The sequence below is a fragment of the Vulpes lagopus genome, chromosome 6 (genome assembly GCF_018345385.1).
Source record: "Vulpes lagopus strain Blue_001 chromosome 6, ASM1834538v1, whole genome shotgun sequence".
Taxonomy (NCBI): Eukaryota; Metazoa; Chordata; class Mammalia; order Carnivora; family Canidae; genus Vulpes; species Vulpes lagopus.
Window position 1 is genome coordinate 70658789 of NC_054829.1, and position 12916 is coordinate 70671704.

Below are 12916 nucleotides of genomic sequence, written 5' to 3' on the forward strand. Positions count from 1 at the left end.
CCTATGCCACAGTGACTGTTTCGGGACTGAGTACCTCCAGGGCTCCCCTATACAAATTGGGGTCGGAAGGTCAAACCTCTCTCTGACCAGCCTCTGGTTCAGCCAGAACCATAGAAACCCCAGGGTTCAACACCCAAGTCTGGCTCTTCCCATGTCAGCCTTCCCAGTGGGGGTAACCTCTTGGGCCATGTATCTGAAGTTTAGGAAAGCTGACACCAGATGCTTGGCAAGAAATAGACCTCAGCCAGAAAGCCTTTTTCAACAAAACATTTATTAAATGAGTAACTACATGCAGCCTGAGCTGTGTCTGGTCTGTTATAAGCTTGAGTGCCTAGCAAAGCCAGGAGAGCTGCTGCTCCTTTTTCATGTTTGCAGAGCAGCTACTGTTCATAGTTGATTGGGCCAGTCCTATGGCCTGCAAAGGGGATAAAGTGTCCCAGAGCAATATTCTACTGAACTGGAGCAGAGCCAGGGAGGAGGGGACTAAGCCAACTCTTCTAGGCAGTTCTTCCTGGTGTCCAAGCTCTGTGCTCTGAAGACAGACGGGGACGTGAAGGTTCTCTCTTCTGGCTGGGATGAGGCATGTAGGTGATAAAGCAGAAAGCCAAAGAGAGGCCGGGAAAGGGAGACAGGAACTGCTTTTATTGACCTGGTTGTGGGTTCTGCAGTAGAGCCCCTTTGGGTTTAAGAGCATTTTTCTGCTTCCTTTCTTCTTCCTGCAACTTCTCTTGCTGCCTAAGCTGCCATGCCTGTAATCCAGCATCCATTTCCTGTGACAGCAGTACAACTCGTCTCTGAAAGAGACAGGAAAACAGGGTGGATAACATCTGGGGCTTGAGCTCTGCACCATATATCCTTTCACTCACAGATCAAAGCCAGAGGTTTCAGATGGAAAATGATACTGCTGACTGGGGAAGGGAACCAGGTCCTGGGATGCAGGAGGAGGCAAAATGTGTGGCAGAATGTCTACTACTGATTCCCGCCCTAGGAGTGCCCACTCTCTTCCTCCCCTTCTCATAGTAAAAACCTTTATCTGTTAAAATGGTGTGCAAGGGGCACATGTGAGCTTAGGTGTCAGCACAGCTCCAGCTAAGGTAAAATTTAAATTTTTTCTTTCCCAGTACACACAGCTGCCCTGGCTGGGGCTCTAGCCACTCACTGCAAACTTCTCCCTTTGGGCTTTTCTTCGAAGCTGGCCTTTCATTGGCGGTGCAGGGCGGCCATCTGTAAATAGAAGAGAAGACAAAGATAGGTATTAGGGATAGCTGGCAGCACCCTGTGAAGACATTGTGATAGGAACAAAGGAAGAACCAGTCTCTAGTTCCTTCTCCCATTTCATACCCATGGTGGCTTAATTCTCCAACAACTTATTCCTCAGTGTCAAGGTAAGGTATGCCAAGAATAAGCGCTGAGGAATACTCCTACTCTACTTCACTTACCCCTCATTATCCTGGAATGGTTCTTTGCAGTGCTAAATCTTGTTTTATCTTTTTTTTTTTTTTTTCCTAAAGTTTTTATTTATTTGAAAGAGAGAGAGAGAGAGAGAACAGGGGCAGAGAGAGGGAGAAAATCTCCTAGGCTCAGGCTCCCCACTGAGTACAGATCCTACTTAGGGCTCAGTCTCACTTGGGGCTTAGTCTTGAGATCTTGACCCTGAGATCATGACCTGAGCCAAAATCAAGAATCTGATGCTTGACCAACTGAGCCACCCAGGCGCCTGTCTCCTGTTTTATCTTTGGATCCACTCAGGCAATCTGATCACTGTTCTACTCATCAGGAGTCTTTGTAAAATTCTCATTCCTCAATGAAATGCTCTCTTTTCCTTTCCTTTCAGCCCAGTTCTTGTTCATAGCCACCACCCCCCCCAAAGTCCTAGATGCCCAGAAAGCCTCCTCTGACCTCTTCAACTTTGTTAGCTATCTCTTCAGAAAGAAGTGCCTGATAGGTGCCTGGGCGGCTCAGTGGGTTAAGCATCTGCCTTTGGCTGGGGTAAAGATCCTGGAGTCCCTGGCTGGAGCCCAAGTCAGGCTTCCTGCTCAGCCTGACTTCCCTCTCCCTCTGTCCCTCCCTCCCCATCTCCTTGCTTATGTTCTCTCTGGCTCGATCTCTCCCAAATAAATAAATAACATCTTTTAAAAAAGGTGCCTATCAATGATTTAATATTCATCTATTTGCCTTGGAGCATTTATTGTACTATTGGTTTTTTGCCTTATTTGGCCACCTCATTCTTTTGGAAAGTGGTAGAGCACTGTAATATTATTATTTAATTTTTTAAAAACTAAAAGGCAGAGATCCCTGGGTGGCACAGCGGTTTGGCCCCTGCCCCCAGCCCAGGGCGTGATCCTGGGGTCCCGGGATCGAGTAGGGCTCTCTGCGTGGAGCCTGCTTCTCCCTCTGCCTGTGTCTCTGCCCCCGCCCTCTCTCTCTCTCCCCATGTCTCTCATGAATGAATAAATAAAATCTTAAAAAAAAAAACCTTTCAAAAAAAAAAAAACTTTCTAAAAAATAAACAAAAAATAAACTAAAAGGCAGACACTCAACCATGGAGCTACCCAGGCATCTCTCCATTTTAATTTTTAAATGTCCATTTAAAAAGTCTAGCTGAAAAAAAATAAAAAATAAAAAACAAAAAGTCTAGCTGTTGGGATGCCTGGGTGGGTCCGCGGTTGAGTGTGTAGAGCATCTGCCTTTGGCTCAGGGCATGATCCTGGGGTCCTGGGATTGAATCCCACATCGGGGTCCCTGCATGGAGCCTGCTTCTCCCTCTGCCTGTGTCTCTGCCTCTTTCTGTGTGTCTCTCATGAATAAATAAATAAATTTAAATAAAAAATAAAAAGTCTAGCCGTTTTCCCAACTAGAGTTTCACGGACTCTGTCCCTAGGTTTCACTGTAGCACAGTGTAGGCACATAAGCATATATCATAAAAATTCTACAAATATCTACTGACTTGGTGAAAAATGCAGTACTGACCTGAAGTAGTTTATACTGAAGGTGAAGAAAAAAGATGCTTACTTTCTACAGAGTAAGAAACAGTGAAAACTCTGCCCAAAAGTTTTGTGGAAATTGAGAGATCTAATTAGGTAGCATGTCCAAGACCACAAAATCTGCAAGTAGAGAAGCCTGAATTAAGTATCAAGTCTAGGGTCTTTCCAATATTCCATACTACTTTTAGGAGCCACTCGGCTTCCTATAGTAAGTAACAAGTGGAAAAAATCTTTACCGTCCCCCTCGGGATCATACTCCTCTAGAATCCAATTAGGGTATTAGTATTGAGGTCTCTGTGCGGTTGAAGGGGGCCTGGCCCCTACCCAGTTCTAGTCCTGGCTTTGCTATTACCTAACTGTGTGATCACAAGAACCCTGAGAGCTCAACTTTCCCAACCTGTAAACTGCAGTCCCATATTGGGAGTGGGGAGTCGCTTCAACTTTCCTAAGATCCCTCCCTTCTAGGGCTAATACCTATTTTCTTTTTCTTCTCTAAGTAAAGGGAATAAACTTTTCTGAAGGGAGCCCACCATCCTCAATCCTCACCCTTCTAACCCCTCTTTCTGAGATGTTCATTTAGGCAATCTTTCAGAGCGCTCTTCCTACATTTGGTACCAAGTTCCAACAATGTACTCACCACATAGAACAGTGGGTCTTTCTAATTTTTTAAAAACCGTCCCCCCATGAGAAACGTAAAAATCCTAGGGGCAACCCCGTGGCTCAGCGGTTTAGCGCCGCCCTCAGCCCAGGGCCTGATCTTGGGACACCCAGAATCCAGTCCCGAGTCGGGCTCCCTGCATGGAGCCTGCTTCTCCCTCTGCCTGTGTCCCTGCCTCCCTCTCTCTTTCTCTCATGAATAAATAAAATAAAATCTTAAAAAAAAAAAGTAAAAATCCTGTCACTCCTCCTGTGGGACGCTCCAAGTTAGAATTATCTTCTGCTTATCCCCACAAGATCCTGTCTAGCTTTACTTTCCATAGGCGCAGTTTAATTTACAAAATAAACAACAGGGCTTCTTCCCCTCAACTCCAAATATAAAATTCAATACGTTGTCCACTCAGACACATCCCCACCTGGAGCCCCTTCCCCCGCCCTCCGTCCAGGGGAATTTCCGTCCAGTCAGCGCTCACCAGCGTAAGACCAGTCTGGGAGCTCCGTAAGGGGCCCGTAGCCGGAGGGGTTGGCAGCCAAGCCCTGCCTAGGTGGAGAAAAACAATCTGGTAAGGATTTGGCCCAGCTTCTGGCCTCCCAGTACCCCCCAGTACCCCCCAGACCGGCACTCACTGGAGTCGCCACTGGCTGCCCGCCCGAGCCGCCACGCTGCAGTGCAGCCTCCGGACACCTGCTGGGAAAACAGGACAGAATTGGGACAGAGGCCGTGCAGTCAACTCGGGGGTGCTAGACTTGCCCGCGCGGGTTCCCGAGCCCACCGGCTCCACACGCACTTACTCAAGAGCAGAGAACCTAAAGCAGCCATGCTGAAGCCGCGGGACCGGAAGTGGGCGTGGCCTCGGTGGCCACGCGCGGCGGGGCAGGGAACTAGGAAGCCGCCATCTTGAATCTGGGATTAAATCACGGGCTCCGCCATCTTGGGGCATTGTACGGAAGAGAGGACAGAACTGCGGCGGGGAGGGCGGGTGGCGTGCGTGTGCATCGTCAGTAGTGGTTACATTCTCAGTGGAAGTCGTGTCCTAGCCTGAACCGTTTTGAACCACTCCAGCGATCTCTGCGCAGCGGAGGCTAGTCCTTCGGAATTTGTGCCTTTATCTTAGAGGAGTAGTTACCTCTTTCGGCCTTCGTCCGCATCAGTGTAACGTTTTTCCCAGCCTACGAGTCAAATCTACAATGAAGCAGAAAATTTGGGTTTCAATCCTGTTTATTCAACAAAATTGAAGAGCTTATGTGTGACAAGCATTGTTTTAGGTGCAAGGATCCTATGGAGAGCAAAACAGACATCATCACTAGTCTGATAAGAGCTCTGGGTCTAGAGAGGGAAAACAATAATAGTCACACATAATGTAATGGTACCGCCGAGATTGCAGAGGGGACACCTGGCTCCGGGGATTCCAAACAGACGAGGTTCAGCCACTTGCCACTGACAAAATCCAAAGGCAGAGAAACAGTGGGGGTGAAACAAGAAAGGAATTTATTTCACGGAGGCCAACACTGGGAACAGTGGACTAGCATCCCAAAGACTGTCTCCAAAGTGCCAAAATACTTCTGGGCTATATGAGGAAGATGCCAGGCAAAGGTGGGTGCATAGGTGCAGGTGGGCAGTGAAGGTCAAATCGTTGTCTTGGAGTCAATCCCAAGTGGTGTCTTCCTGGCTTAGGACAGTCTATTGCTTGAGGGGGTGGTTTCCTTCCCATCTGAGCCAAGAGCAGAGCTGGAAAGAAGAACCCAAGAAGGAGGCTTAAGGTCAAAATGGAGGCAGCAGAAGTCTTTCAAGGTGAATGTTGGGAAAGGAAGTATCCTTTTTTTTTTTTTTTTTTTTTTTTAAGATTTTATTTATTAATTCATGAGAGAGGCAGAGAGAGAGGCAAAGACACAGAGGGAGAAGCAGGCTCCCTGCGGGGACCCCAATGTGGGACTGATGTGGGACTCAATCGGGGACTCCAGAATCACGCCCCTGAGCCAAAGGCAGACGCACAACCACTGAGCCACCCAGGCGTCCCAGGAAATATCCTTTGTAACTATAATGGGAACTTGATCTGGAGAAGGCGATCAAAGAAGCCTTTCTTGAGGAAGAAGTCTTGGAGCTAAGATCTGATTTCATTTTTGTAAGGGCTAACACCACATATTGTCTAGTATAATCCTTGGAGCAACCTGAGGCAGGTACAGAAGTCCCCCCTTAAGCATGGTTTCACTTTCCACAGTTTCAGTTATGCACATTCAGTTGCTCTGTGGAAGCAGTTGATCCTTCTGACAAATTGTGAGGAGGCCAGTAGTAGCCTCACTAAACTACAGTGCCTATGTCATTCACCTCACTTCATCTTATCATCTTATCACAAAAGAAAGATGAATACAGTACAGTAAGCTATATTTTTGTCATTTATTTATTTGAGAGAGAGAGAAAGAGGACAAGCGTAAGGGCAGAGGGAGAAGAAGAGAGAATCCCAAGCGGACTCCAAGCTGAGCGTGGAGCCAGATGTGGGTCTCAGTCTCACAACCCTGAGATCAAGACCTGAGCTGAAACCAAGAGTAGGATGCTTAGCGGGCTGTACCATCCAGGCAGCCCAGTACAATAAGATATTTTGAGGCCACATTCACATAACTTTTATTACAGTATATTGTTATAACTTTTTATTACTGTTATTAATCTCTTACTGTGCCTAACTTAGAAATTAAACCTTATCATAGGTATGTCCATGTAGGAAACACACACACATTATATATATATATATATATATATATAATACACACACACACACACACACACACACACACACATATATATATTATATATGGTTTGGTATTATCCATGGTTTCAGACATCCACTGGGGTTCTTGGAAAATATCCCCTGTGACAAAGTGGGATTACTGTACTAGTAGGTAGTAAACCCAAATCTGTAACTCCTTCCTCTTTATTTAATCGTTTATTTGTCTTGGAGAATTCACTTATCCTTTTCATTTTTTAAAGATTTTTATGTATGTATGTATGTATGTATGTATTTATTTATTCATGAGAGACAGAGAGAGGCAGAGACACAGGCAGAGGGAGAAGCAGGCTCCACGCAGGGAGCCCGATGTGGGACTCGATGTGGGTCTCTAGGATCATGCCCTGGGCTGAAGGCAGACGGTCAACCGCTGAGCTAGCCAGGCATCCTAAATTCATTTATCCTTAATTTCTTCATTAAAAAAAAAGACCCTTAATATATCACATTTCTGAAAACATTTGAAAAATGATATTGTAAGTCCAAATGCTTTATAAATGGTGAAGTGCCTACAAAAGTGCCCATTACTCTGTGCTAGGCTAGACAGTTAATGCATGCTGACTGGGGGAAACTGAGGGAGTGGTGCAGTGGCCTAACTGGAAGTTTATCATTTCCTTCTGCATGATTGGGAAGTTTTTCCACAGGAGGTGGCTCTGAGCTGTGCTTTGAAAGAGGGGAAGGGTGGATCCTGGTTTAAGAAGTTAAAGCAGCTGTTCCAATAACAATAAGAATGGTATAGGCTAGGGCTGAACCAGAAGAAAGGATGGAAACAAAAGAAATTTGGCTATAAGCCAACAGAGGGATCCTCCAAGATTAAGCAAGGGCATTAAGACACTAAAGAATTATCACCATCTTACATTCATACACTTAGATTAATACACCATCTACATTCATTTTCACTTACTGAAACACTGCTATATAAATGATTTCACGTGATTATTTTTAAGATCTTATTTATTCATGAGAGACAGAGACAGAGACGTAGGGAGAGGAAGAAACAGGCTCCCTACAGGGAGCCTGATATGGGACTCAATCCCTGGACTCCGGACTCGACTCAAGGATCATGCCCTGAGCAGAAGACAGACTCTCAACCACTGAGCCACCCAGGTGTCCCTGATTTCACATGATTTTCATAATAAACCTGTGAAGTAGATATGACAGTCAGGAAGCAACTCGTTATACAGATTGCTCATAGTTTTCAGAGATCAGGAAATTGAATCAAAACGTGGTTGTGGATTTATTGTTTTACAGTTGTGATAATTCCTGAACGCCACTTTCCCAAACCAGGCTCCATAAATCTTTGGCTGGTTCTGAGATAGCACTTGGAAACCCATTATATAGTTTACAGTTGGCAAGTCAAATAGAAGCCAAGCGGCGGAAACATAACCTTAGTGTCAACATTCAAGACTGACAGGAAAGATGACAAGCTAGCATTACCACCAACACGATATAAAGGAATTGAACCAGCAAGACTCCTATCTTCCAGTAGCTCACACGACTAAGGGGATGCCATCAGTTTGCAAAAATATAAGAAAGGGCACACACAATAAGGTGAACAAATAACATGAACAATGATTCCACAGGCAGAGATGAACACACGCAATACTTTCATTCCTGTGGGAGTCAAGGAGCCAGAGCTGGAGAACTCTGGGGGCAGGATGGGAAGTTTAATTGGGAAAACTGAGAAATCTGAGAGGGGAAAGGTCTTTGGAAAGAAGACAAGTTCAGCCTTTGACGTGGTTGGTGTGATGTGGACAATCCATGGGTTGTAAATAGCAGGAAATATGGGTTAGGATTCTGAGAGTGAGAACATTAGTGCTGACAGCTAACATCAGCAGTATTCTCAGTGCCCTCATGGAACACTGTGGCAGGGGAAGGCGTCTGGCAAGTGGACAGCATCTTTAGTGACCTCACTAGACTCAAGTCACAGGAAAGCAGCTTCCTCATCCACAAGGAGGTGTCTTTGAGACTCTTGATTTCATCTGGCAAAGGCTGGAATTGAGTAATGTGGAGCGTCAGGAATCTGAGCTTCATGTCTTTCCTTTCTTAAACTCCTTTACCTCTCAAGGAGAGGTTCAATAGGGTTATTCAAATATCCTTCTGTATGGTCTGTACACAGTAACTGTTGTACAAGTGCACTGCTCTGAGAAATTAGGTACTTTTAATTTTTATTTAAAAATTAAGTTTTTGGGATCCCTGGGTGGCGCAGCGGTTTGGCGCCTGCCTTTGGCCCAGGGCGCGATCCTGGAGACCCGGGATCGAATCCCACGTCGGGCTCCTGGTGCATGGAGCCTGCTTCTCCCTCTGCCTGTGTCTCTGCCTCTCTTTCTATCTCTCTGTGACTATCATAAATAAATAAAAATTAAAAAAAAATAAAAAAATAAAAATTAAGTTTTTAAAATTAAGTAATCTCTATGTTCAACATGGCACTCGAAGTTGGGACCCTGAGATCAATAGTTAGTGACTAAACCAGCCAGGTGCCCATGGGAAATTAGGTGCTTTAAAAACTGTTGAAATGAATAATAACGACACTTGAGAAAATGTAAGTGAAGCCGACTCAGGGTGACCAATTCTACCAAAATTTTAACTTGTTCTGCTTTTTGCAAGCTTATGAGCAAACTGAAAGTGGAAGAGGAACAAACTATTTGGGAAGTGTCTTATTTTACATTCCTTCATTATCTTCCTCCTTAGGTCAGCTCAACAATGAAATCACTGTCACCCCATGCAAGAAGTGTGGAAGCTAAAGGCTACCCTTCGCACAATATGTTGCTTTGTATATCATTTCCTTATTACATAATTTATTGTAACATTCATTTTCTTTTCCCATGGCTGCTAAATCATTCAGGGTAGCTTTTGTGTTAAATCACCCAGCTTCAAGATGGGTAAATTATGACCTCGGGCTACACTCTTTTTTCTTGCTTGGCAGCTGGGAAGTCTCTCAGCTGTGTCTTGCCACCGGGCTGGTCATGAAGGGGGTTGGCTCTTTGTGTATCTCTGCAGAGGGGCAATGCTGGCTTTAAAAAATGATAAAGTTGGACTGTCCAAAAGGTGTACAAAAAAAATCGAATTATTTACAAGTCATCTTTTAGCCTTAAAGCAGGGTGAAAAAAGCGTTTCCAGACCCCTTTTCTGAATTAGGCTGGCAATTCCCTCTTTTGTTGAGTCCACGCTGTCACTGGGGCTCTTCAGAGACGTCAGAAAGACGCTTTGGGGACTCCAACCACTACAGCACCCTAAGACAGGGTATTTTTTTTTTAAGATTCTATTTATTTATTTATTTATGAGAGAGAGAGAGGCGGAGACACAGGCAGAGGGAGAAGCAGGCTCCGTGCAGGGAGCCCGACTTGGGGCTCCATTCCGGGTCTCCAGGATCAGGCCCCGGGCTGAAGGCGGCGCCCAACCGCTGCGCCACCGGGCTGCCGGGGGTATTTCTTGTTAAGTGCTGCCTCCTGGCGGCGGCTCTACGGCCCGACGCCTTCCCAGGCCGGGGGAGACCGCTTTCTGGGGCTGGGGACCTCGGAGCTGATGCAACAGCTCCCCCGGGGGCCGGGAGCGGAGACGCCCGTCCCACAGACCCCTCCCCTGGCCGGCGGGCCCCGCCCCGCCCCCCTCCTCCACGGGCTTCGCAGTCCCGAGTCCCTCCGGAGACTCAGCCGGGCGTCTCGGGGCCGGAGGCGGGGCGCGAGGGCTTGGGGCTCTCTCCCGGGCCCGCGTCGGGCCGCCTGCGCCAGCAGGATTGGGAGGGAGGGCAGAGGACGCTGAGCGTTCCCGGGGCGGAGGACGGCTAAGGGTACCCGCGCTCATTCCCCGTCCCAGGGGCAGCGCCGCTGTGCCCCAGTGAGGAGGCCGGGGGAGCGGGTCGCGGGGCCCTCCGTTCTCGGACCCAGGCGCCCTTCGCCTACACCCAGCCCACCCTGCGGGCCCAGGGCTTCCTGGAGCCCGGGGAGGGGCGGGCGCCGCCGGGTGGGCTGGGCTCCTGGTCCCTCAAGGCCCACCCCGGGTTGGCCTCCGTAGCCGAACCTGGACATGGGGAACAGCTCAGGACTGAGCTCTAAGAGGCATAGAAAGCGGCCGGTGGCTGGGTTGGGGTTCGGGAAGGCGAGGTCCCCGGGCTGCAGACCCGGAACAGCCGGGAGTCAAGGGAAAGAGGCTAATAGAGACCCGGCGTGGGACGCCCGGGTGGCTCCGCGGTTGAGCGTCCGCCTTCCGCTCAGGGCGTGATCCCGGGGTGCCGAGATCGAGTCCCGCTTGTGGCTCCCTGCTCCCCCCCCCCCCCCCCCCCCCCCCCGCCTATGCCTCTGCCTCTCTCTGCGGGTCTCTCATGAATAAACAAAATCTTAAAAAAAAAAAAAAAAAAAAAAGGACCCGACGTTAAGGGCCGGGAGGGCGAGGCGGGGCGTGGAGGAGGGGAGTGTGGGAGAAAGGGGCAAAGGTGAGGTCAGGCAGCCGCTGGGCGGGGCGGAGGACTGTGGGCCCAGGGTCACTGCGACGGGGAACTGCGGGAGGGCGTCCGGCAAGAAGAGGTCACGCTTGAGGCTCTGCGGCTCCACTCGACCTCGCCTGCAGACTCGTGAACCTGAGCCCTCGCCTCCCCTCTGCCTCGCCCAGGGGCCCACGCACCTTGCTCTCGCCGCACCCACACCGGTCACCTGAGCCTGGATGTGGGACAGCAGGGGCCAGGAAAGCGTGTGAGATGAGGGGGGGTTTTGTTTTCCCATTAATGAAACGAAATGTTCATTTCAAACCTGTATAGGCCTCCCAGTCCAACTGAAAATTATGCCCTCCCTCTCCCTTCAACCCATTACTGTCAAAAAAGAATACATACTTCCAAATCCTTGCTTAGTTTAGGAGCCCAAGAGCCACAGGATAGGTGGGCCACAAGGGCAAGTTCAAGGACATTCCCAGAGTCCCTGCCTCTGGGCAATCAGTGTAGGAGGAACAGCATTGTTTATTCATGCATTTGTTCTTCCAGCCATTATTTCTGACTGTCTACATATGCTCTGCCCTGGGGCCACAGGGTGAATGGTGAGCCGCTCTGGTGTTGCTCGCATTCTAGTGAGGGAGGTGACAGCAAACATGCAAATGAACTCTGGGCGGTGGTGCCCTGGAAGAAAAGTCCAGTATGGTGAATGGATGAAGAGGGAAGAAGTCGCTCCTTCAGAGACTCCTTAGGGAAGACCTCTAGTAGTGTGATGTCTAAACATAGACCTGAATGGGGTGAGAAGAAGATGAACAATGTCACCGGGAAGAATGTTGCAGGCAGAGGCCACAGCAATTGCGAAAGCTCTGAGAGGGGGCATATCTGTTGTGTGGTAACGGCAAGGAGGCCAGGGTGGCTTCAGTGGAGTGACAGTGCAGGGGCCAGTGCCAAGGGGGGGGTGGTGGCTTTAGGGCTGTCTTCTAGGACTTCCCTCATTTACCCCTTGGGCCTGACTCCAGAGTGGAGTTAAGGGGCAGGCCAGCTGGGCAGTGGCCCAAGTGTAGAATGGCACTGTTCTGCTTGGAGTAATCCAGACATTTGGTGCCAACGAACTCCAATTTCTGTCCATGTGTTTTTGTGAACTGTAAGTTGGCTCCATCCACAGACGGAATCCTTGACGACTGCTTACCTGGACTGTCTGTCTCTAGAATAATCTTGCAACACGCAGGTACAGGTATAAGTTGCAGGGGGTAGCCCTGAGACTGGCCAGCTGGTAGTCCAGCTGTATGTAGGCAGAAATCACAGCTGGAATTCTGAAAAAGCACCATGCACTGTGAAGTGCCATTCCCCAAGAGAGACTGATGCTATTGTCTGCAGTTGCAGTGGTTTCATATGGCCACCAAGAAACTACTTCGGAAAGTTGCACGTAAGGAATTCTTGGAATAAGCTCTAATTTCAAATAGAAACAATGAGGCTGATAGTTTTGATTCTGAGAAAATCCGTGTTCCTCCCCCACTGCTCAGTCGACATCCAACAGATACTTAAAAGATCCTGGTTTGAAGGGGTGCCAGCTGGTTAGCTTGCCCAGGGTGCCAGAGCTGGCTCTCACCTGGCTGCACACGCATCGCCGGAATCGACTGGGGACCCGAGCTGGCCGTGGGCTTGTGTTGGGGCATCTGGCTGTATCACTACAAGGGGTCTTCCTCAGTATGTGTTGCCTGACATGGGGGCTGAGTTCCAGGGCCCAAACGATGAATCCTATACCCTCTGCAGGACCAAGGTTAGTATGGGAGTGGGAGATGGGTAGATGGGATGAGGGGAACAGGCAAATGGTAAAGGGCGACAGGAGGGCACTGTCAGTCACTGGGACCGCTGGGACGTAGGGCAACAAGGAAGATCAGGGCTGAGGTGGGCAACGGGAGGAGCTGAGACTTGAGTAGAGTAGGTTCCTAGAGGCCGGCAGGCGACGAGGTCCTCTGGGTCTGACCAGGCAGTCCAGGCTCCAGCCCATCCCCTGGCCCCTCCCCGCTGCCGGCCAGAGTCACACATGTGTTTTCCTGTTTTCCATTTCGGTCCCC

At 48.8% G+C, this 12916-nt stretch overlaps 1 protein-coding gene across 5 annotated transcripts; it reads right to left on the reverse strand.

The window, feature by feature from the left end:
- Positions 1 to 252: 252 nt before the first annotated feature.
- MRPL52 (mitochondrial ribosomal protein L52) lies at positions 253 to 4511 on the reverse strand. Of its 5 annotated transcripts, none has more exons than XM_041757675.1 (5): positions 4434 to 4511; positions 4269 to 4329; positions 4115 to 4182; positions 1160 to 1224; positions 253 to 794 (listed from the first exon to the last, which is right to left on the reverse strand). In XM_041757675.1, the coding sequence occupies exons 1-5, from the start codon at positions 4459 to 4461 to the stop codon at positions 642 to 644; spliced, it is 375 nt and encodes a 124-aa protein (XP_041613609.1). In that variant the 5' UTR covers positions 4462 to 4511; the 3' UTR covers positions 253 to 641. The 5 variants fall into 5 exon arrangements, with proteins under 5 accessions (XP_041613609.1, XP_041613610.1, XP_041613611.1 ...); XM_041757676.1 differs by having other exon boundaries at positions 4269 to 4326; positions 4434 to 4478; XM_041757677.1 differs by lacking the exon at positions 4434 to 4511 and adding an exon at positions 2971 to 3104.
- Positions 4512 to 12916: the final 8405 nt, after the last annotated feature.

Bases quoted from the DNA above. Each gene is read 5' to 3' on its own strand.
- MRPL52 (XM_041757675.1), bottom strand. From the start codon at position 4,461: ATGGCTGCTTTAGGTTCTCTGCTCTTGA. The intron at 4,183-4,268 runs GTGAGTGCCGGT...TTCTCCACCTAG, and splicing joins GGCAGCCAGTGGCGACTCCA to GCAGGGCTTGGCTGCCAACC. The intron at 795-1,159 runs GTGAGTGGCTAG...TGTCTCTTTCAG, and splicing joins CCCAAAGGGAGAAGTTTGCA to AGACGAGTTGTACTGCTGTC.